Source organism: Melopsittacus undulatus, chromosome 10 (assembly GCF_012275295.1).
Source record: "Melopsittacus undulatus isolate bMelUnd1 chromosome 10, bMelUnd1.mat.Z, whole genome shotgun sequence".
NCBI lineage: Eukaryota > Metazoa > Chordata > Aves > Psittaciformes > Psittaculidae > Melopsittacus > Melopsittacus undulatus.
In genome coordinates this window covers 1,963,484-1,988,230 of record NC_047536.1, presented here as the reverse complement: position 1 = coordinate 1,988,230, position 24,747 = coordinate 1,963,484, and the positions used below count along the sequence as shown (strand labels likewise).

Genomic DNA, 24,747 nt, shown 5'->3' with positions numbered 1-24,747 from the left:
CACAAGGCAGACAATAACCAAGGCATTTTCACTTGAGGAAACCAAGGTTTTGTGAAGTGACGAGGAACTGAAGCCACCATCCTGCACTGAGGAGGGTTGTTGGTGTCAGGCAAATGACTCAGCCCTGCCTTAGACACTGCTTGCAGAGCTAAGTTACGGGAACCAAACACCACAAGGTGATTTACACTGGGGCTTTGCAGCACAGGAAATCTTCACCCAGCATGTGATAAGAGCATACACAACCTGCGGTTACTACAGAGGAGCTTAAACTTCCTTAATTACACACCAGCATACTTCACATCTCTTCGGCTGTCTTAGTTCCTTCTGGGTAAAGCACTATTGAACTGCTGTGGTTTTTACTACTTTTTCGGCTTTTTTCTTCACTATGTTGAGCTAAATACATTAAAGCACTAAGATCCAGATAGATCAAGTTCATCATACCAATAAAGAAAGGAGATTCTTATGCAGAATCTTCTCACATGGTTTCATCCCACACAGACACCGTATAGTACTTTAGGGTAGTCATTAATGACTATTGCTTGGTATTGATTATACATTATACAGCAAATCATACACTCACCTTCAGAGTTATTTACTCTTACCTTTGGGACATTCAAAGCAGTGTGCTGACTGACAAACAGGTAAATCCAACCTAAAAAAACCCCTATAAATCACCTGGATTGATCTGCAAACCAAGGAATGTCCTGAGCCTCTTGCAGGCCAGCTACTAGTTAAGCCAAGTTAAGCTTCTAGTTTGAGCTAAACCTCTACTCAGAGATGGACAAAAGATAACTAGGGTTGTTTTCTTATATACTGGTGATGTTCAGCTAAAGCATTTCACCTCCTTGTGATGCAGTACTTCAACCAAGCATTCAGATTTGCTGATCTTGCTTTTAACTAAACAGCCCTCAGTTCATTAACTATCATTTACATGGGGACATGAATGAAGAGGGTTTACTAGATAAAAGAGCTCAAAGTGGATTCGAATTCAGAACCTGCTCCCAAGAAACCCACGCACAAAACACCTATTTTTGCCCCTGACTGAAGGAGAACAACCACACTGAGTTAGTCTTGGGTGTCAGGGTCGGCTGTGTGTTTATGACCAGCACTGCCCAGGGATGTATTTCATTTCCTCTGGAGTTAGGAGGTGTGCAGGAAACAGCCAGAGTGCAGGCACTGGAATAAAGCCTGAGGACTGAGGTCCTGAAAAGCCTCCCTGCAGGTTCCTTCATCCCAACCCCACGTCTGGCAGCACTGGATAGCTCATTTTACACCGCACATTCCACACTGCAGAGCCGGCTGACGGGCAGGAAATGAAAGACCTTATTTTACAATCACAGTGTATGAACAGGCACAAGTTAACTTCCAGGTAGCAGCTGAATTCTGGTATCCTCTAACATGCATGTAAATGATTGTTTCAATAGTGAACTCCATTGCAGTGAAATACCACAAAGCTATGGCAAAATTTCCTCTCTTTAAGAATAACACACGGGTTTTTCCACAGTTACATGCAGCTCACAGGAAGAGAGAGGTTCTGCAGCTTTGCTAATACACTCTTCCTTTAAAGGACAACAAGTAACCCTTGAGAAGACTTCAGGGTAAGCTTTCCAAATACAGATGTTTCAGGAAGGAAATGTGATAAACCAGATGGCATCCACATGAGAATTCCAGCTTTTTTCATGTGAGGTTCTGGACGAAAAGGGAAAATAAATCCTTTTATGGCTGGTTTCAGAATGACACCCAACACACCACCAGTGCTCCAAGCAGATGCACAACCCACAATGGGGCCGCTGGGCTCCCTCGTCATGCACAAGGAGGTTGCATGGTCAGCAAAGCTCTGCTGGACCTCCTGAGCAGGTACTGAGGACAGGGCAAAGTAAGGATCTCTTGTATGGGGTGAAGGTGTTTGTGGTATGTGTTTAGGGGCAGGGGGGAACCGGAGATGAAGAGACAGCAGTTCCTGTTTCTGTGCAATGGGCTGGTGAATAAACCACTGGTTGAGGGTTTAGACTTCTGCTGAGCTGTGAACAGTGGCTGCAACAGAGACTGCTGCTGAAGCAGAGCTCCAGACACACTTCAGACAGAGCTGATGCCTAAAACCTGCTTCCGGACCACAGCTTGGGCTGGATCTAACACCGCACATGGCTGTGGCTGACCTACACTTACACGGCACTTTACCAGCCAGAAGGAAGGGTGGATGGAAGGCTGCTCCACCACAGCCGGGCTCCCGGCTGCCCACAGAGCAGGCTCCAAAACCCCTATAGCATCATTACGTGTCAGCCTGTGATTGCCTGATGAGGGAACGCTGACTGACGTTCGTTGTGGAGTTATTGGAGCCCTAAACGTCTGGTGCGCAGTGCTGACAGCAGACCAGGGGACACGGAAGGCAAACAGCCGCTGCCTGCTCACTGCCCGTACCCTGTGCTGCCCGTACCCGAGCAAACCCAACCGAGTGAACTCCGACGCCACCACCGGCCCGGCCCCTCCCCGGGCCCCCTCTGCGGGCTCCCCCCGCCCGGGGCTCCCAGGCCCTGACGAAGCCACGCCCCCTCGCCCGCTGACCGAGCCTGATTGGCTGTTGGGGCCGTGGGGTGACGCGTGGGCGGGGCCGTGGGGTGACGCGTGGGCGGGGCCGCCGCGTTGCACGCCGGGAGCTGTAGGCGGGCCCGGACTGCAGCTCCCGGTGTGCTTTGCGCCGCCCCGTGACGGGGGTGCGGGGGGGGAGCGGGAGGCGCCGCGGCCCCATTGTGTGGTACGGCCGCGGCTGCCCGGAGCCTGGCGCCATCTTGTGCCGTACGGTGAGCGCCGCGGCCGGGTCTGCACCGGGGGCCCGAGCTGCCCTCCAGGCCCCGGGGCTGATGCCCGGCACCCCGCGGCCAGGCCAGGCGTGAGGGCCGCTCCGCGCCGCCCCTTCTCCCCGGCCCGGTAGCCGATGCCGCCGCTGGACGAGCGCCCGCCCAGGCCGCGGGTGTAGCGGTGGGGGGTGCCCAGGCCGCTCCGGAGGAGGCGGGCGCCCGCCGCCCCTCGGCCGCGGATCAGGAGAGCGAGGCCCGGCCCCGAGGAGCGGCCGCCGCTGCCCGCCCCATCAGGCGAGGGGCAGGACACACAGCCCCGAGCCCGTCCCGCCCCAGCCGGCCGGTGAGCTGTGCCGCTGCCGCACCGCCATGAAGATCAAGGACGCCAAGAAGCCGTGTAAGGCCGGGGGCTGTGGTGGGGCGGGGGGCGGTGTGTGTAACGGGGAGCAGGGCCGGCTGAGCCGAGGGCTCGGAAGCTGTCGCCGAGGCGCTTCTCGCCCCGGTGCGTTCGTTTCCAATGAGTCCTCGCGGTTGTTCGGCGCTCTGCGGAGCCGGCGTTGGGGGAACAGAAAGTCACACAACCTGTGCTGGGGATGGGTGCTGCTTTTGATGGAGGGGGCACTTGGTCAGCGTGCTGAGCACCTGCACTGACGGCCGGAGCTGCCGCAGGTTGTTCTAAGGGCTAATGAAAACCAAATAATATGAATAACTGTGGATGGTCGGGTACGAGTTTTTCATTAAAATACCCCGAATGTGCCCGTTTAACAAGCACAGCTGTAACCCTATTTCTTACTGTTTATGATTTTGGAGTACCATATTTGTTTTGGCGGGCACACACGTGGTTCAGACTCAGGTGAATGCAAACAGAATGTGTAATACTACTGGTACGGTTCTGTGGGGAGGGAGAATGGGATTGAGTAAAGTTAGCCTACGTACAAACTGTTTTCCCAGTGTAACAGATACACAGCAGCGCAAGTCAACACAGCTGTCAAGCTTACTCAAGTGTAACTAGCAGAAGGGATGCTCCACTGAGTTAGTCCGGCTTTATTTTGTCATCACACTTAAAGACTTATTTTCAGGGTGAGTTACCATATGGAAAAGATGGCTAGTCCTGAAGAGCTGGGCCTGCTGTTAGTCATCTGACATGCCTGACTCATTAAGAGCACAGTGAAAGTGTAGGTTTTAAATATATTGTTTGAGCAGTACAAGAAAAACATCACCAAGAGTGTCTAACACAGGAAGTATTAATGTAGCTCTAGAACTAGCTATAAACATTTGTTTCTTGTGGTGTGTTAAAGAAACCCTAAATGTGCAGCTTCTAGCACGCAGTTAGCCATCACCTCTTATTGTGGAGATGTGTGGAAATTCCCAAGTTGACTGTAATCATGTTTATGAAGAGGACAGTTCAGACAGTGTTTGTTTCCCTGGTATAACATTTAACTAATTATATCAGACTCTGAAGTAGTCAAGTGGCTATAAGACATTATAGTGTTTAGTAATTCAGAGTGGTAAGAGTATGGCTGTTTCTACTGCACAGCCTGCTCAAGTTCAGGAGTGTCTTTGCTGTGCCTTAGAGGCTGTTTTCTGGAGTGGTGGATTTAAAAAGCAGTGCCAAATGCTATCAAGAAGTTTCATCTGCTTAAATATGCTAAATCTGTAGTTGTACTCTTCCAGTTCTTGAACTTGGGCTTTGCTATTGGCTTAATGGTGGGAATCAGAAACAACTTGAACTGCGTAAGCAGTGAGGGGAAGGATATGGTGTCAAACTGTGGTATTTTTTCCATCTTGAGTCTTCAACATATTTTGAAGCCAGGTGAAGATAAAATAAAAGCCACTGGCTGAATTTACTGCACAGGGCTGCTGAGGTTGCCTGTCTGAAAGAGGCTGTTTAAATTCCCTTTGCAGGTGATGGGAGAGGGTGGACATTTTAAAGGAGGATAACAAACTCTATACTTAGTAGTTGGTGTAGCAATGGAAGCTGTAGAGGTTGTGGAGTGTCCATCTTTAGAGGATCCTTGAAAAATTTGAGAGGTCTTCAAGTATAGACAGGACAAAGCTGTAGTTGACCTCATCTCGTGTTGGCAGTTTTCCTGCTGGTGTGACAGAGGTTGGACAAAAGGACCTGCAGAGGACCCTTCCAACCAGCAGTTGTGTGATAGCTCTTCAGAGGAAATGGGAAAGAATGGCTGGTAATTTGAAGAGAAACTTCCAAAGGTTACTTGGGGGTGGAGATGATAAATGTGAGAGCAGAGTGCCTTGCAGAGCTGCTGCTGCGTGGGATCTGTCTAAAGGGAAGAACAGAGCCACTTATTCAGAGAGCTCTTGGTGCTGGTGGGGCAAGGCACTGCTAGGCGAGTGCCAGTGTACTGTGCTCCTCAGGTGAGCCCTGCAGCTTGCCTCTGGAATGGACTGCTGAGGGACAGGCAGGTACTTCTCATGTTTACTATGCCGTGTATGTTACTCTTAGTCTGCTTCTTCTACTTGTTTATTAAAAACAATTTAAAAACTAATGTGGGCCTTTCCCCTGAGGCAAATTGAGATATCTTTATGTATGAAACTGTGTAAGTAGAGGTTTGCAAAATGCTGTAGCAGTATAAAGAAAAGATGAAAACCTATTTTCTCTAATGTGGTTGTACAGACATATGTAGTTTTTGTGGACACACTGATTTCATGCAGTAAAATTGGTGAAAAATATATTCAGGTTGCTGGGGAATAGCTTTTAAATTGATATTTCTGTTCACAGGACTTGCTGCTTAGTCTTGTGGTATCCTAACATTTTCTTAGCTCTTGAAAGCTGAGTATTAGCCCACAGCAGATGTCCCAGGCTCTCATTTCACTGCAATTGAAAAATGTATTTCTAATAACGAGTTAATCCTGGCAGGCACAGTGTTTGAATGTGTGTTAGAGTATGCCTCTGCATGCTGTATCTCACTAGAATCAAAACACTCTCCCCAGACAGCCTCCTGCTGAATGTCAACAAAATTACCAGAATGAGCAAGGAGGGAGAATCTGGTTTGTCTTGTGTTAGCTTTCCATAGCATCCACTTGTTGATGTGGTAAACCTAATAAAGAGCAGTTACAGTAATTGCCAGTTAACACCTGACCTCCCACTGGCAGATGTGGCCCTTTTGTGGCTGATGAGAGGTGGCTGAGTGGGAAAGTGGGGAGTTTACAGAGCTTGATGGAGAAGTCCTCCCGTGGGAGGATGTAATAGTGCATGTCAATTAGAATTAACACCCAAATTAAATGTATCCAGCCCAAATCTATTTTGAGCAGGACTTGGGATATTTGAACCAAAAGCCTATTACAAGACTAGTTAAGCAGAGACCTTCTCCAGTGAGCTGAGGGCTGAGGACACTTGATGTGCAGCTTTGCTGTGTTGAGGCTCACAGGCGCACATCCGTGTAATATGGGCAAAGCAAAGGCAGCTTGCTGCCTGGCTGTAGGGTGAACCCCACTTGATGAAGCAGTTCAACACCCTTTGATGTGTTTTAATGTGGACCGTTGTGCATGGTAGCTGCCTTAGGCTCACTGATATAGGTGCTAGAGTTTATCATTTAAGTTTTACCCTGCTGTCTGCAGATGTTTCGGGGAATTAGTGGAAGCATAAGGATATGTGTGTGTACATAGAGAAACTGCAAGGTACACATAGTTCGTGTTATAAACACTGTGTAAGTTACACTGTGATCAGTATAACTTTTTTATAGTTAACTTGTTTGGTTTGTCAGTAATCGGATAAGAATGGGATCAAGGTTAGTTTTGCTGTCAAAGGCTACATACCGAGCTAAATTAGAAGATGTTTTGTACATCAGAACTGATAATAATACATACTTTCATACAGTGATGCCGTGCTGGCAGAAGTGAACTTTTATTGTCATTTTATTATTATTTTCCTTTCTTGTATTTTAAGCCAATATAGAATCAGGAACTGCAGCATGCTTTGACAGTTGTTCCCAGGCTGTGTTTGTACTTCAGGTGCAACAGTCTTGAGTCCTAACAATATGTAAGTTTTCTTACAAAGATGACACAGAGCCCGGTAGCCGATTCTCTGCTGTTACAGACAGTTCTGAGATAATACTTCTTTTATATTGCAAAGCTCCCTGTTTGAATTAGGAATCAGTTACTCTTCTTCAGAGGTTAGCTCTTGATAATCTGATGCAGAGTTGACCCAGACTGGTTTGTTATTTTACAGTGAAAAGGAGGTATTTTAAAGGTGTTTGTGTTTCAAATGTGTGGTTACATTCATAGGAAAGAGTTCACTAGAAACTGCCTCAGTCTTTAAAAGCTAAATACAAATTGTGTTAAAATGGAAGAATCTAATGCTTGACTGAAAAAGGGAAGTAGTTAAGTCTGAGTGTATACTTCAGGCAGCCTTGGATCCAAACGGGTGTACAAAGTCGAAATACTCGTATTTGGTCTGGATGGAGAACTTCAAAGGTCCTCTGCTCTGCTGAAGCAGAACCCATAGAAAAGAAAACCACTTCAACCTTTGTGCTTGTATTGTCACAGAAAGACTTCTTACTGTAATTATTTCCTTTTGGCATAGAAAGACCTTGTATGATAAGATAAAAGTGGCCTTAAGGTTGCTGCCAGAAACTATGTATGCTAAGAACTTGAGAAGTGCAAACACAAGAGAAGAAGGCCTCCCTGTGTAGCTCCAACAAGTAATTTCAACAACAACCAAGAGCCATCAGCATGGGGTTTCTTCCTAGACAGAACTGCTACATGACCACAGCACAATGTGACAGTACTCTTCCCTGCAGAAAGCACTCTTCTATGTGCAGAAAGCAGTTCTAGAGAATCCACTTAAACATCCTTATTGTTTTACCTCTGAGCAGATTGCCTCTCAAAGCCATCTTCAAGGTGTGTACAGAGCAATCCATTGCTTTATAGCAAAGATTCCTGGTTAGACTGTGTCTACTTAGGGACCACAGTGGCTGGTGGCAGAGCTAGGGAGTGATGGAAAAGCTGGATTTGGAATTAAGGAGGTTGGGTATTGTGATACTTGTTTTGCTTTCCTGTTGGAGACAGATTGATGTGCTGTGAAGTATCACATTAAACCATATGGATTTTGAATCCCCAGTTTATGTTCTACTTTACATATTTGTCTCTTCTCAGTTATGTATCCTTAAAGAGAGCCCACTGTGACTTCCTAAAAGCAGAAAGCATGTTTTTGCAGCACTTTTATGTAGTCTGTCCAAGGCAGTTGGGTTTGTTGAGTAAAAAACTCAATTTCTGCTTATCTTCTTTCAAATTACAGCTGACCTCTGCAGAGAGGAGCTGAGCTTTGGAAAGACAGAGCACTGCATTTGTTATGTGAAGAGCAGTTAAATACTCAGCAAGGAATACTTCTGAGTTGTGCATCACCTCTTGTAGTGTGTTATTCCTAGGAATAATAGCAGTTACAAAGAGGAAGAGCTGAGAAAAGTTTTAATGACCAAATTCCTGTGGAGCTCTGGGAAAGGGCCAGTTTAATGCAGTGCATTGACTCTCCTTATGAACTGAAGCTGTGGAATGATGGTTACTGTTGCGCAAGTCCTCAGACCTGGTATCTGCAGAGCTATAAGCTTGAGACAAAGGTTGTGCAATTGGTTTTGGTTTCATACAGGCATGTTTCTTTAACTGGGACTGCCATAAGCATCAAGGTGAAGTCTGGGGATGTTTTTTCCAAAAGGTTGTGCTGCTGTCATTCTGCTCCTAAATCTCTCACTCAGAGAAGCATGACCCACAGATATAAGTGTAAAATACTTTTAGTAGAATCATTTAGGTATTCTCAGCCCAAGGTACACACCATGCTATTCTTGTCGTCTTCCAAGGCAGCTTTCAAATACAAGATTGCCTCAGAATTAATTTTCTCATGAATACAAGAGACTGTACCAGCTACAGGTGCTGCAGATACCACGTGTAAGAGTGAAAAGTCTTGTGCTTTGAATGTGCCATAAAGAGTAGCAACATCACCTTAAACACACACCCCCTGTCAGAGCACCTCACAGTAAACCATGTCACCCAAGGCTCTGTCCAGCCTAGCCTTGAACATTGCCAGGGATGGAGCGTTTACTACTTCTCTGGGCAACCTATGCCAGTGCCTCACCACCCTCACAGTAAAGAACTTCTTCCTTATCTCTCACCTGAACTTCCCCTGTTTTAATTTGAACCCATCACCCCTTGTCCTAGTGCTACAGTCCCTAATGAAGAGTCTCTCTCCAGCATCTTTATAGCCCCCCTTCAGACACTGGAAGCTGCTCTGAGGTTTCCACACAGCTTCCCTTTTCCAGGCTGAACAGCCCCAACTTTCTCAGCCTGTCTTTGTTTGGGAGTGCTCCAACCCCTGATCATTCTCGTGGCCTCCTCTTGGCTTGCTCCAGCAGCTCCATGTCTGTCTTATGTTGAGGACACCAGAAATGCACAGAGTATTCCAAGTAGGGTCTCACCAGAGCAGAGCAGAACTGGATGATCTTAAGGTCCTTTCCAACCCTGACCCTTCCATGATTCTATAAGCAGTGTGCTCGTGTATGTGTCGTAAAGTGATGCACCAGTTCCTTGGGTGTATGGCATGACTTAAAGTAGGTGTGTCGTCTTCAGCCAGGTGGCTGGAGGGGAGGACTTGTAGGAGACACAGGCATGCTCTCAGTATATTTTCTGAGTAGTCTTCTGCCTTCAGTCTGTCAGTGGCCTTATTTTAACCCTGCAAATGAAATCACTTTCAGTTACTGGAAGAGAAACTGATGTTTTCACATGGGTTCCTGTTTTCTCCATTACCCCTTGCATCCAGATGGGGTGGGTCCTGAGCCAAGATCCACCAAAAGGCTGCAGCAGTAAGAGAGTTCACAAGGTTTCTATGTTGTGTCCACATACAATTACATTCTAGCTCTCTAGAATCAGTGTATTTCTAGTATTTAAAGGCAGGTGGAGCATGCATGCATCTTGTATCCCTGTAGTGCCAGAATTGCGGTCACTGTTCAAGTGATTATGTACTTGCCATCTCAATGTATGTGTATCCCCTTCTCTGTCTGGAAAACACAGTGGCTTTATTTTTTCTGGCTGTACCTGTATACAAATCAGTCAGGGGTTGCTTATGTACACAGGAATCCTTACAGAATATCTTCCTCTGGGTTGCCTGTATAAGGAGTAAGTCGATAGTCTGTGTGCCCAGTTGCTTGTCAGAACTCCTCCACTTTGCAAAGGAGTGTTGAGCAATGTACTTACCAGCCAAGTCTTGACAGATTTTCAGTAGAAAAATGGGAAACTTCTTGGGGTTTGGCACAAAGGTGAAAGCTGACCAGTATCTTCAGTTTCAAAATCCTTAAACTGGTGTTAAGATCATTCAGTTTTCACAGCAAACTGGTATTGTACAGCATCAATTTTCAGCATAAAATGTGTTCTCATTTGAGTTACAGAATAAACTCCATTACAGTTCGACTGTTCTTTTTGCTTTCAATACAAGATTCATAAACCTGAAGGTTTTCAGAGATGTGACTAATGCTACATTTGCAAACCTTTTGGATCATTTAACATGGAATGCAGTGGATCGTCTGACATGCAGGCATGATTGCACCATGTCTTCCTTAAGCTCATCGCTTCAACTTTGAGCTGCTTTTTCCTTCCTCCTTGTTGCGTAAAACTAGATCCTAGTTACTCAGTGTGCCCACTGAGCAGGGAGAATCCCAAGTATTTTAGGTAATTCTTGCCTTGCTGTGTCCTAGTTAGATTCTGATTGACTCCTACAGACACTTTCTGTTCTGCTGAATGAATCAGCTTCTCTTCTTCCGTTTTGGTCTTGTGACATTGCTTATGACAAGGGGCTGAAACTTAGTGAGATGGCTTCATAAATCGTCAGTTAGTTGTGGCCAGACAGTGAGATGACAGATGTTCTGATGGGCAGTTTCTCGGTGCAGAAGAGTCAGTTTGCCACTATTAATTCATGTGTGACTTTATGCTTAGTCTAATGCTTAGATAATCATGTTTATAGAACTTTCTTGTTCCCCACCTGGTGCTAGATTTTCACTCACTGAATTTATCCTTGTATTTCAATTTAGTTTCTCAAGATTAGTAAGGTTACTGACTCAGTCTTTCTTGTTAACAGCTGACAACATTCCCTGGACATCCATTCCTTAAAGTTGAGGCAACTTCTAAGTTTCTGTTTGTTTTAACTTTTGCACTCCTGTTGTAAATGAACACAGCCAGCCTTGACTCAACATGATAAAGCATTTTAGTGGGCCATTCTTCTCAAGGATAGGTCCCACTGGTAATGTAAATCCAACATAGTTACATCTTTTTCATGATGACTGTGTTAATATCTTTTTGATTTTATTCCTGAGCTTCATGCTTCTATAGTATATGAATTGCATATGAAAAAATAAATTGGAACTCTGCACGATATAAAACCCAACCAACCAAACCACCCAGCAAGTTATAGTAACAATCAGGAAATAAAGCCACAAGCTCACCAGGTGGATGTTCAGGATCTTATTTAAACTCACAAATCCAGTTTTAAACACTGTTTCTGGAAGCTGACAGTGGGGAAACTCTCAGATGAAAGTGATGTCTGAGTCTCACCATATGCGGTAAGAAGATTTATTGATACAGGCATATTCAAATCATGGTCCTAGATGACATAAACCATATAATCCCTGTTAGGAATTGCATTCATCCCACAAAAGTGACAAAGTACTTGTGGCTTTGTGTTGGTTTGTAGTACAGAAATTCCACCTTCCTATCCAAGCTGCAAAAACAGTGGACCCTAGGTTCAGTAATCCTGATTTTCTTCTGCTACCAGCTGTGTATAACCTGCTTTCTCTCCAGTATGCACTGCAAGTCTTAGTGCAAAACTGTGTCAAAACTTACTTGAGGAGTGAAGGTTATTATAATCCTTTATTCTCTGTATGAAACATATGAGGTACTTGGGGGGAGCTTTTAGTTGGGCTTTCTGAGCACATGTGATAGCATTTCAGTGTTGCTCATTTTTCCATTTTTACCTGCAGCCACGAGGAATTTCAGTCATGTAGTGGAAATAGAACTAATTCTCTATTCCTGTGGAGGTTTGTTGGTAATGTTTTCTTTGTTGAAAAGTGCAGCATTAGTTTAGTCTTAAGTTAGGTGCTTTTGCCCCTTAACAGAGCTAATTGACCCATTCTTGTATCTTCACAGCTTTCCCATGGTTTGGCATGGACATTGGGGGAACTTTGGTGAAACTGGCATATTTTGAACCTATTGATATCACTGCAGAGGAGGAGCAGGAGGAAGTTGAAAGCTTGAAGAGCATCCGCAAATACCTGACTTCCAATGTAGCCTATGGATCTACCGGCATTCGAGATGTTCACCTTGAGCTGAAAGACTTAACAATTTTTGCTCGAAGAGGAAATTTGCACTTTATTCGATTCCCAACTCAAGATTTGCCTACTTTTATCCAAATGGGAAGAAATAAGAACTTTTCCACACTACACACGGTGCTGTGTGCCACCGGTGGTGGCGCTTACAAGTTTGAGGAAGACTTTCGCACAGTAGGTAGCCTGTCTTTCCTTTTCCTGAAGCTGCTGCTGAAAGTACTGCTGGGCATGGTTAAAATAAGCAGTATGCTGAAAAACTGGAATGAGCAAATATGATTAATTACTCATTTGTTTTTCAGTCTGAAGTATAATAATCTAGAAATATGCTTTCTGACCATAATAAACACGAAGATCTAATGCTAACAGCCTATTAGAAACTTCCATGAATGCAGTGAAAAGCAGGACACTCTGGAAGTTAACTGAGTTTTTTGATGGGAAATGAGCTTAGACTGGTGAGGTGCTTGGCTCACTGTGGGTTTTCTTTCCTAAGCAGTCTTTGCTGATAGGTTTTCAGTGTTTGTGGGTGGAGTATCCTCACTAATTTAGTCCAGTGCAGTGTTTAGAGGTCCGTGACAAAATGCCTGTCTCAAAGACAGTCTTTTTTCAGCTGCAGAGTGGTTTGGGATTTTCCTGAGGTGATTTGACTTATCTTGATGATCATAACTGATCATTTGGTTAGATGCAGTTTCTAGGCAAAGGTAGTTGTTACTAAGACTCTTACTACAGTGTCCATTGAGTCCATGCCCTGGTTTTAAAGTGGCTGCAGGACTCTTGTGCTTTCAGAGACAAGACAAATCAGTAGCACAAAATGTTTGGTTTCAAAAAAATCTGCTGCTATTTCTGTTCCTGTGCCAGTCTTGCATTGAGCTGGTACAGCTGTTTGTGGACAGGGTCACAATTTGTACAGAACTAATTCATTTCAAATCCCCACAGAAATATTTGATGATCTGCTCAGCAGTGAGGCTTCTCAGTTGTGTTATGGCAAGAAAGGCTGAAGGGCCCTGTGGGATGAGGCGGGGACTGACAGTGCTGTGGCCTGGTACTGATGTCAGTCAGCAGTGTGCAGTCCAGTTTGATTGTGCAACTTCTAAGCTAGCTGTGGGCTGCTCTCTAAATATGAGCTCACCTGATTCACAGAGAGACTGGGTGTTTCCCCTTAGATTAGCTGCCTAATTGCACTGTTAACTGTTGGAACTCCATGCTGCAGTAAGGGAGAAAGTGTGAGCACTATGTGAAAGCTCAGAGTTCAGCTGGTTTAAGTATTATGTGAAATTACAGCCTCCCTGGAGTCCACAGCACCTGTTAAATTGTCTTTGTGCTTTAGGAGAGATCAGCAGCTTAAATATCGCATGCAAAACTGAGGAGGAACCACAGTGAGCCTTAAGTCCCATACAGTTTCTACCCTGTGGTTTTCTTACTATCCTTGGAGTATTAGTGAAGTTGCAGTAATGTTTAGTATGATGCCATTGAGAGTTTTATCCACTGACATCTTAGAAATGACTGACATCTAAGGAAACCTTGAAAAGATGTGCAGATCTGTGAGTTTCACTAAGATGACACTTGATGGGGCTTCTCCCGTGTTTGGTGACTTATTTTTATTTAGATTGATGAAAAATGTGAATTTTTCAATGGATTAATGTCAGAGTATCTCAGAAGTTATCTCTGGACTTACCAAAGCAGACATTTATTCTGCCTGTCCTTGATTGGAGTCTCAGACCTAGATTTATAGTTGGAGTCATTTGCTAACTTACATATTCAGAATTCAGCTCTGAATTTTGTGTTGGCTTTATAGTGGGATTGAAGTTCCTGAGCAGCTTCTTAAAGTGAGGCAGTACAAGTACACTCACAAATCTGTAGCATGTTTAAGCAATGTTAGAACATGTTGACACTGTCTCTTTTATCTTTTTACCACAGATTGGAAACCTCCAGCTGCACAAACTGGATGAGCTTGACTGCCTTGTGAAAGGCTTATTGTATATAGATTCTGTCAGCTTCAATGGGCAGGCAGAGTGCTATTATTTTGAAAATGCCTCAGATCCTGAGAGATGCCAAAAGATGCCTTTTAACCTGGATGATCCATACCCATTGCTGGTTGTTAACATTGGTTCAGGAGTCAGTATTTTATCAGTCCATTCCAAAGACAACTATAAAAGAGTAACTGGAACAAGGTAACTTAATGACCTAAGTTGGAGTTGTTACTCTACAGAACAATCAGCCTTCTGTTTTCAAAGTGGTTTCTATCCCTGGCTCCCTGCACATATCCCTTTTCTGACTCTGTAGTGTGGAAAAGTGTTTTATCTTCAGTTTACAGCTGCATTCACTGAAGTCAGAAGCCCATTCCCATAGTTCTGTTATTGAAGAGATTTGGCAAGTGTCTTATCAGATGATGAGTGTTGGACATGCTCTGTAGTGAGAGCTTTACAGGTTTTGTCCCAGGTTTTGAGAATGTACCCAGTGAACCTGCTTTTCTCTTGCTCCATAAGAATAAATATGTCTACACATGTTTTCCAGTTAATGATCAAGGATCAGTCAGTGTCAAGATGTTGGTATTTAGGGAGTTTATCTCTGATTAAGTCTTCCAGCATACAGATTGTTTATGACTATTTGTTAGCTCTTATTGTATAGTTAGCTTCTTGTAACTAACTTACATAAATGTTAAATTGATTGAGAGCTGGTAGTGTGATGAACCCTAGGCAAGAAAGCAGAAAGCTTGGTATGTAAGTTGGAGGACTTTATCTGTTTTGTTAGCTGGATGGAAATAGTATTTCCTCTTTGATATGAAGAAGCATCTGTTGTTTTTTCTTCGCAGTCTAGGTGGAGGGACCTTTCTTGGTCTATGCAGTTTGTTGACAGGCTGTGAAAGCTTTGAAGAAGCTCTGGAAATGGCCTCCAAAGGAGACAGCACACATGCTGACAAACTTGTTCGAGATATTTATGGAGGAGACTATGAAAGATTTGGCCTGCCAGGATGGGCTGTAGCATCCAGGTAAGCAAGAGACCTTTTGCTGGTCTATGGAAGACTTCAAAACCAAGACTTTAACTGTTACTACAAAGAAAATTGCTTTTAGAAAACCTCTCCTGTAGTTAAGCTAAATGTAGTTATCCTAAATGTGTGGATCCTCAGTTTTCCAGAAGATTTAAAGCCACATGCAGCCTGCTAGCTAGATACTGAAGAACGTGTACAAATAGTGGTATGTCATATACAGCTTCCCATGAGTGAGAATGTGCGGTGATCACATATACAGCTTCATGTGAGGGAGAGCATGACGTGATCACAGGAGTGGCAAGAACAAAGTGCAGAGGTGGCGTGGTTTAACCCAGCAGGGAGCTAAACAATACATAGCCCCTTGCTCACCCCACCATCAACAGCAGGATGGGGAGAGAATTGGGAGGGACATGGACTGAGGTTTATAGGACAGAAACAGAAGGGAAAATAATAGTAATGGTAATGATGGAAGAATTAGAACATACAAAACAAGTGATGCACAATGCGCTTGCTGACTACTCAAGATTTATTTCCATGCAGGAAGGTTATTGGTGATGTTACAGCTTCTCTACCCTTAAGAAATGTAAGAAGAATAAACTTTGGGAGTGAAACTAATATATGCATAAGAGAATTCATTAATTCTTTGCTTTTATTCAGTAATAAGAGGTCTTAATTCACAGTAACTTAATTCTCCCTCTCCAGCTGGCTGAATCCTGGCCTATTGAGAGAGTATATGATAAGAGGTCTTAATATGTGCAGACTTCACACTTTTAGTCAGTACATCTTAACTTGCTCTGTATATAAGTACTTGTTATTCTTGTTTACTTTTAAAGACTTAAGATCTTTAATTACTTTGAGTTTTAGAATAGTCTGAATTCCAGTTCTTTGAACTGACTTAGGTATGGCACAGAGTCCTTAGTGGTGAAATGCCAGGCATAGCTATGGATTCTTGTCTTGTCATTATTACTATTTGTAAGAAATGATCTACCAAGTATAGTAATGAAAATGCCCTTCTCATCCAGAACTCTTCATTTATACAACTGAAATTGCAGTCTGTCAGCTGTTTTATTTTCTGTTTGAGGCTTGTTTTTCTGTCAGTAGATACTGGATAGATATGGTGAGTGAGGAAGCAAGCATGAGGAGTTGGAGGTTTCACCAGTCAGACTTAGACATTGACTTAATTTACAAAACTAGATTTGCAGAGTAGTCTTGCTTAATAAGACCACCTTTGCTGTAGATGGTTCTTCGTGAAAGCCAAACAATCTAAACAGACATATTTTGTCAGGGGTCATTATTGTAATAAGATTAACTGTTTCCTGTGAAGGAATAAACACCCATGTTGTAGCATCATTTGTCAGATTGCTATATTTAATACAGGCTTAAAAAAGGAGCTACTTAACAAACACGAGGTTTAAGTTCTGTTATAATATAAAAATTATGCTCTGAACAAAGGCACATGAATCACTTTGTGCTTAATAGAATTTTTTTCCTCTTCTAGTTTTGGGAATATGATCTACAAAGAGAAGAGAGAGTCTGTTAGCAAAGAAGATCTTGCAAGAGCCATACTGGTCACCATCACCAATAACATTGGGTCTATTGCCCGGATGTGTGCAGTAAATGAGGTAAACCCTGACAAAGAAATGATCCGTCTATAGGTCTATTATTTGGTTTCAGATTAAGTTCCTCCTAAAATAATGTGGTATCAAAGAACAAGGAATTGGTTCAGAATATTTTGACTGCCTGTGGAGAAATGGAGCAAGGATATCTAGGATAAGCTGATAATGAGGCCTTCAGATGAGCTTTGTTGGGGAATGGAGCCTGCAGCCTGCAGATAAATGAGGGAGCAGGGGAGTACAGGGTGTTGTGATGAAAGGCCTTGAAGTCTCCTTGGTTATGGGCCCAGGTTACATCTTTGTACACTGACACATGCGGCATGGGATACAAGAGGACCTCTTAAGTCCTGGTTCTTATGAAGGACTGTCAGAACTTCTACTGGAAGGTAATATGGCAGATCACAAGCAAGCCATACTTCTAGATGTGCTGGGGATGTTTTTCTGAGAGTGCTAGCCACACTGACCAGGCAAGCATGGTGCTGGACCTGCTGTTTGTGAGTGAAGAACTGGTCAGGGGTTTCAGTTACGGCCTTAAAGTAGTAAGAGTTTAAAGTCTTGGGAAAAGTAAAAAAGACAAGTAGCAGAATGGAGACTCTAGATGGACTTGAGTAGAACGGGATGCTAGTTCTGGGGGGATTTTGGAAGCAGGATGTTGTGGGAGGTTTTCCTAATGTCAGAGAGCCCAGAATAGCTCACTGATCTTCCAGGATAGCATTCTCATGGCAAGAAGCAGTATACAGACTGGCTAGGGAGTAGCACTGCAGAAGAGAGGAGGGTGCTGGCAGTTGAACTGGACATGAATCAGCATGGTGAAGGCTGACCTTGTACTGAGGTGCAGGGACATAGCCAGCAGGTCAGAGGAGGTGATACTTTGGGCATGACCTCTTTATTTAGGATTACTCCTCTTTCTTTAGGAATAGAAAATATGGGTCTCTGAGCACCAGGGGTTTCCTCACTTGTTATCAAGAAACTGGGTAAAGTGAGGTTTAGTAACAGCTTTCTTAGAGGGGACTGAGGGTAGCTGTACCTAGAGCTTTGCTTAAAACCTATGGACATGATAGTCTCAGAAATACCAGTTTGTCACCTGCAGTGACCCTCCTGTTGCAAACTAATATCTTTTTCAGGATTTACCATTGCAAGTTCTCCCTCAATTCCCTTCTCTGTCTTTCTCTCATGTTGGTCTTAGAGCAGAAAGTTAATTTTGTGGTTATTAAGTTAATTTTGGCTTTTTGATTTATGGCAAACTTGATAACAATAGTTAAAATGAGGATGAAGTTGAAAGTACATACTAATAATCTGAGTCTGAGGCAAATGTAAGCAATGTATATTTAAGGGTGGGGGTAAAGGAGTACAAGTCAGAACTCAAAAACTGCACAAGCAGCTTATTTCAAGGTTTTTGGTCTTAATTCCAACGATGTCACATAACTGCAGGGATACATAAACTTTTGTAGCTTGAACTGATGTATAAAGATAAAAAGCAATGAATTATTTCAGGTTCCTCCTGTAGAGCAGAATTATGTTTGGGTGCCTTAACAGTGTGTTTGCTTTGTCTTCACTGGGGACTATTGAAGATGGGGAAATACAAGTGCAGTGTTAGTCATTTGACTGCAGGTTGAGTTGTCCTGCTAGGTTTTGTAGCTTGGATATGAGCATTCATCTAACATTCCTAAGTGCTTATTTAAGCACTAACACAATTAAATGTTTTGGTTCTTGCTCTCATAGCATTCAACCACTGTTTAATGTTGCTTCCACTTAATGTTGGATTTCTTTCAGTCAATGGGGAAAATTACAAGATTTTCATGTTTGTACATTTCACTTGATTACAATTTGCAGCTCACTTCTAGTGTTTAAGTCTTGGTCTGATGTTATGCTGAGGTAGATTGAGTTCTGAAGATGAAAGAAACATCTGTTATGTCTTACTGTCTTCGGCTTCTTTACAGTGCTGCCTTGTTGCATAAGGATCAAGCAGCATTGTACAGGGCTATGAAGGCATTGAGTCTCCTCTACTAAATACAAGTGCTTTTCATTTAATTTTACTTTTAGCTGGGCTGTTTCTTTGGCTTGATCACTTCAAATGCACATTTAATTTGAAACGCAAATGTTACATCTCTGTAAACTAGGCCCTTCCATTCTTGAGGGTTCCATGGCTTTTGCCCAAGTAATGGTGTGTTATAAAGTTTGGAACTTTAATTGTGGGTTGTTTGGGTTTGGTTTTGGTTTTTTCCCTTGCTGGAGACAGCCTGTTCTTTTGTAGCTTAGTTTTTCAAAGCTGTATTAAACAGTGAAAAGACTTAATCCTTTGCTGTTACTCTCTTCTTTTTAGAAAATCAACAGAGTTGTATTTGTTGGCAATTTCTTACGTGTGAATACTTTGTCAATGAAGCTTCTTGCATATGCACTGGATTACTGGTCAAAAGGCCAGCTGAAGGCCTTGTTCCTAGAACATGAGGTAAGTTTTGGTTTATGTATCTCTATGTTTTGGGTCACCCAAAACACATGTATTGAGTAGGTCTCATGACTGTGATGTCCTGACACGCCAAGTTCTCAGTAAACACTGAAAGTCAGAGGAGGTTGGTCACGCTGTGCTGGTTCTGTGGGGACAGCGTGCTCTGCCAGAGAAGTACTTAAGGTGCTTTGTGGTATCTTGGTTCACACTATATGTCTTCAGAGAAGACAAGAAAATGCTGAAGTCTGTGTCAAGGTTCAACAGTGTTTCTTTGGTTTTGGGTGGAAACAATCTTCTGAAGTTAAGCTAGAAAGGAAGGATAAAATGTTCCACAGAGGTCTACAAAATTGTTACGAAAGATTAGCTGTTAAAAGTGTGTAGTGGGCTTCCTGTAGCATTGATCCATTGGCTGCTGTATTGTCACTGAAGTGTGATTAGTGCAGAATTTGCTCTAACCTGAAACCTTCTTCTGTTTGTTTTGAACAGGGATACTTCGGAGCTGTGGGTGCTCTTCTTGGGCTGCCAAATTTCAGTTGAGATACCAGATGTCACTACACTGAACTATTTTCCACCTAACTGACACGTGTTTATGGCAATGGGAACTAAATCTGGGGAGGGGGGAATTAAGTAGCAGATTTTCTGTAACTGCTTTTACAAAGTGATTAGCTACTGAATATTGCTGTTATGAGGAAGGGGGTTTCACTCTGTTGGGCATTGAAAAGTGAATTGTTTGAGGATATCGTTTATGTTCTTTGGTACATGTAGCCAGTATTGAACTTTTAATATGCAATACATCCTCTGAAAACAAGCTTCCAGAAGAAGGAATGCCAAACCTTAAAGTGCTCAGCATGGAAATGTGGCAAGTTTACTCCTGAGGCTTTAGGCCCAACAGTTGTGTATATATTTTCATTAGTTATCCTATATTATGAGCACAATTTTCCACATATGTACTTGCAGACAAAAGCCTTTAAAAACAAAAAGGTACCATCCACAGGATGAGGAAAACATAGACAACTGCTTCCCCCAGTAAGAATAGTAACTATTTTTGTGTGTAATGGAAATAATGAAAATTCCCGTTTTCAGTGGGAAGAATGGAAACACAAAAAATCAGCCAAAGCAGCAGATTAGGCAGTTGATGTTGTGAAGGTTTTGTGAAGGTACTCACTTGCCCTCTTCATTTCTTTGAAGATACAGCTGGTGTTTTGGGAAGATGCCCTCTATCTGTGGTGTAATTTAGTCAAGAGTTTAATGATTAGAAAAGGCAGGTTTTGGGGTTGGGTTTTGAGTTTGGTTTTGTGGTTTTGGTGGGGTTTTTATGAGGACGTGACTTCTAAAATGCCTTCTGGTGGCGTTTTTGGGTGTCTCATCAATTCTGACATCATGCCTCATTATTTGTAAAGGTACCACAAAGCCTGAGAGAACTGGAGGAACCCATATATAATAGACTTCATATGGGACCTTCTCATCCTGATGCTTTGGCTCATTTCTGTGGAGGTTTGGGAGATTTCTGCCCCATTTTACTAATTTGAAAATATTGTTTCTCCTTAATCTAACTTGATACTAAAAATGAAAGGGTTTTAGTTTGCTTTTGGAGCTGGAAGCTTGGTTTTGACGGTGGAGGACAGTGTCAGAGTTTGTATTGCAGCACCAAACGGACCAATATTTAGTGCACTTGCAGTATGGAACCATTCATCAAATCGTGGCCTTGGGATAAAATCTGTTCTCTGGAACTGATCTTTGGGGGTTTCTCTATACTTTTACAGTTGTGATTATTATAAGTTTAGTCCTGAAGCCAGGGCGTGAGATCTGACACTTCTAAGGATATTCTATAGTCATTAACTACATGACTTTGTGGACTAAAGAGCTCCCCAATTTTATGGTATCATTTTAATGTTGAATGTTTCCTCTACGTGCATGAGGAGCAGTCATACTAGAACACATTCTTACCTTGAGGTTTAAGGTATTTTTAAAGCAGATTGCTCCAGTATTCCACAGTATGGCTGTGTTGTATTCACAGACACATCTACTTAGTGTGCTAGAAACCTCTGTGTGCTGTTTTCAGTCTTCCTTTGCTTAAAACCCAAAGCCCCGTACTAACATAAGTTTATTATTTTTAGTTCTCCTCTGTGGTGCTTAAAGAATACAGTAACTTAGAGTAGCCAGCTCATGAAATCTAGTGCCAGTTGCAGATGCAGTTCCATTCAGCATCGCTTTTCCTTGTACTCATTCTACCTTTCCATTGTGCTTGTTTTTATGTTTCATTTTAGACTTCTAAAAACCAAATCACACTCACAGTTAAACTGGTCTAAAGCTGAATCAGAGAACTTCAGACAAGAAGCTAATACGGTTTTTATAGAAGGTCTCTATAACTGTCATATACTGATCCTTTTAGTTCCTATTGACTATGGAAAGTAACCTGTATTTGGTTAGAAACTGCAGTAAAACTTCATTTCCTGGGTGTTTGACAGCTGCCTGAACACTTTGCAAACTGCCTGCATATTTTTTTTGCTCAGTAAGATACTTTCAGACGCGACAGCTTGATTAGAAACAGTTCCTTCAGCCCATACTTATCACTACTTCACTTCTCATTTTGTGATGCTGAAAGAGCTGCTCTTGAAGCAGTGGTTGAGCATACTTGTATATTCAACCCGAAGCACATGCAGAAGATGGTAACATAGTGACCATGGTTAATTTAAACCATTTGAAGTTGATGTGGCCTAAAATAAATTTTTAAAGTGAATTGTAGAGTTAACAAATCAACAGAATAAGCCTTAAATAGCTGTACTGTACAGAAACAGTGGAGACCTCATGGCAGCCTTCCAGTATCTGAAGGGGGCCTACAGGGATGCTGGAGAGGGGCTCTTCATTAGGGACTGTAGTGACAGGGTTAGGGCTAGGGTTCAAACTGAAACAGGGGAGGTTTAGATTGGCTATAAGGAAGAAATTCTTTACTGTGAGGGTGCTGAGGCACTGGAATGGGTTGCCCAGGGAGGTTGTGAATCCTCCATCCCTGGCAGTGTTCAAGGCCAGGTTGGACGAAGCCTTGCGTGGCATGATTTAGTGTGAGGTGTCCCTGCCCATGGCAGGGGGTTGGAACTAGATGATCCTAAGGTACTTTCCAACCCTAACTATTCTATTATTCTAAACTACTGTGAGAATCAGAAAGTGTGCCCTACCTCTGTTACTTCCCTTGAGCTTCTAAAAAGATTGGCTTTCTTTTACTAGTTTCATCAGCACAATGGTTACTGCATCACAAGAGCAACCAGAGAAGTTGTCAAATCCTACTGTGAAGCCCAAGGTCCTGTGTTTAAGCCACATCTTTGGATTTCATTTTCTCCTAATGTAGAACTTGTTACTAGTGTTTCTAAAGATTGACTCTACCACCAGTAGAAATGCTAGGCATCACAGAGTTGCAAGACAAGCCTTAAAGTCTTTTTGTCTAAATTCTCTTCTAAGTAGATTGAAAAGGTTTGTTTCTTTTATACAAATCACTCAAGGAACAGGCTTTTTTCTGATCTCTGTTTTTACTTTCACCCTTGCCATTTCTTTTCCATAAAGCTAACTGGCTGGAGCAGCTTTAGAGTGACTTGATTGAATGCAATGTGCTATAGTAGTGACAGGTTGAGGTTTTCTCAGGGCTACTGCTGTCTTTTCAAGTGGAACCACTTCTCTAGAGGAAAGTTGTGTGGTATTTCTTCTCAAGTATGGTGTAAGGTTCACTGTGAATGTGTAATCCTTTTCAGCTCCATCAGCCATGTGAGTGCCTTTTCTTTTTCTCATGCAGTGCCAATTTTGCTGGTACTGGTACTTTATCCATGAGGTTTCCTAACCAGTGTTGCTTACCAGAGAAATGGCAGATAGTTGTTGGCCCTGGATGTGATCCCTTCAATCTACTGTAGCTAGAGATGCCAGGAAAGCAGCATCAGCTGCTTCCTGTCCCTGGAGCCCTTATCTTGGGGTAATGCTTTTGCGTTTCTTGGTCTCCCCATTCCAGCTTGGTCTGTGTAAGTATTACACGCAGGTTTATTGTATCAGTTTCTCCCTAAAACTCATACAGGCTTTTAGTTAGGTAAATACAGATTATTTCCAGCCAATGAAGTTCCATTTTAGATGAAGCTGTTCCCAGTTGGTATGGCTGTTAACCATTTGCACCTTTCTAGATCTACTTGCGGTAACTGCAATTTGAACAAGAAGAGAACTTCTGCAGTACATTTTGAATACTTAGCAAGCTGGAATTCAGTATATCCTCAGCATTCCTTATTGAAGCTAGCAGAGGTTTAAGTCTAAACACTTCATTCTTTTTAGTAAAGCCTCAATAGATTTTACAGTTCAGAGAGAAGCAGCACTTGATAAACTTTCTTCATCTCAGAGTTTGGTCAAGATTTTCAAGGGATATTCAGATGTGACCTGCCTTTTGAAGACTTCCCCTCTTTCTATGTTCTGCAAGCAAGCCCCTATGGGCTTCTGCCAACACCTCCATTCATGGTTTGAGAGTCAGAGCATGGAAAGTGTATGAGGCCATGCTGTCCCACTTAGTTGCAGCCTGTATATTAAGAACGAAAGTTCTCTTCTGGCTTCTCATAATGGATTAAATATTTCTTCAGTAGTACTGTGAGATTCCTACTTGTATTTGCATTGTTTATAGTATATATGCAAGGTGATTATATTGCCTTTAAAGGTTGTAATGCTGACTCTTTTTCTATCCAGTATAGGTTTTTGGGAAATGTCTACTTCCAGAGAAGTTGCAATAACTTTTTCATTTCTAAATGTTTCAGAAAAACAGTCAAATTTTAACATTTGGAACTAACTGAAGTGTCTTTTATCTAGAGCAAATCTGTGCTTCTTAAAGACTAGATGGTGTCTTTGGCATTCAGTTACTAACTTAGGTTAATGCCTGCATTTGCAGTCAATCTATTTTGAAATGTCACTTTTGCTATTCACGTGCTGGAAGCTAGATAGTTATAGTCCTGAGGAAACAGGTTAGCAGAGGTGAAGGTGAGTGCAGTTCTGTTGAGCTAGTTGAGGCTGGCTTTTTATCCTCAGTCCATTTACACACACAAGACTAGCTCTTGGTGTTTTCCTAGAAACATCCTTTATTTGGATTGTGTAGGCTTAAAACCCATGTAATATGTAAAAGTGAACCAAAATCTGTGGGTCAGATGAGAAGTCTTTGACCAAGACCTGTAGGTCACATTGCAGAGCTGGGAACACACTTGCCACATCCAGTTCCTGATTTGGTTGTATTAACTTTACCATTTCCCATTAACACAGTGAGGGGGGCAGACTTAACACTTGTTGTGGATGAAATGGGTGATTAAGTCCTCAGACATGACCATGGGAGATTGAAAATACACTTTACGCAGTATAGAGGGAGAATTCCCTGCTTGCATTTAAGTTTTACTAATATAGTCCAAAATATATCACCAGTATTCTGTCATCTGTGATAAGATTACTAATTCTGGAAGTCTGCAATTAATTTGATTAGTTTTTACCACACATGTAAAGCATATTAGGTATTCTTTAAACCCCACTTTCTGAAAACATCTCAAAAGATGCTGTAATGTATTTGTAATTATTAATG

General features: G+C 42.6%; 1 protein-coding gene across 1 annotated transcript; it reads left to right on the top strand.

Moving 5' to 3' along the window:
* The first annotated feature begins 3,066 nt into the window (after positions 1-3,066).
* On the top strand, positions 3,067-22,028 carry PANK3 (pantothenate kinase 3). Its single transcript, XM_005140586.3, has 7 exons — positions 3,067-3,192; positions 11,943-12,295; positions 14,036-14,289; positions 14,931-15,107; positions 16,606-16,729; positions 19,044-19,169; positions 19,653-22,028. The coding sequence occupies exons 1-7, from the start codon at positions 3,165-3,167 to the stop codon at positions 19,701-19,703; spliced, it is 1,113 nt and encodes a 370-aa protein (XP_005140643.1). The 5' UTR covers positions 3,067-3,164; the 3' UTR covers positions 19,704-22,028.
* Positions 22,029-24,747: the final 2,719 nt, after the last annotated feature.

What these genes read in the sequence shown, in the direction of transcription:
- PANK3 (XM_005140586.3), top strand. Translation starts at nt 3,165, where the DNA reads ATGAAGATCAAGGACGCCAAGAAGCCGT. An exon ending in TTGAGGAAGACTTTCGCACA is followed by an intron (nt 12,296 to 14,035) that starts GTAGGTAGCCTG and finishes TTTTTACCACAG; the next exon opens with ATTGGAAACCTCCAGCTGCA. An exon ending in GGATGGGCTGTAGCATCCAG is followed by an intron (nt 15,108 to 16,605) that starts GTAAGCAAGAGA and finishes TTCCTCTTCTAG; the next exon opens with TTTTGGGAATATGATCTACA.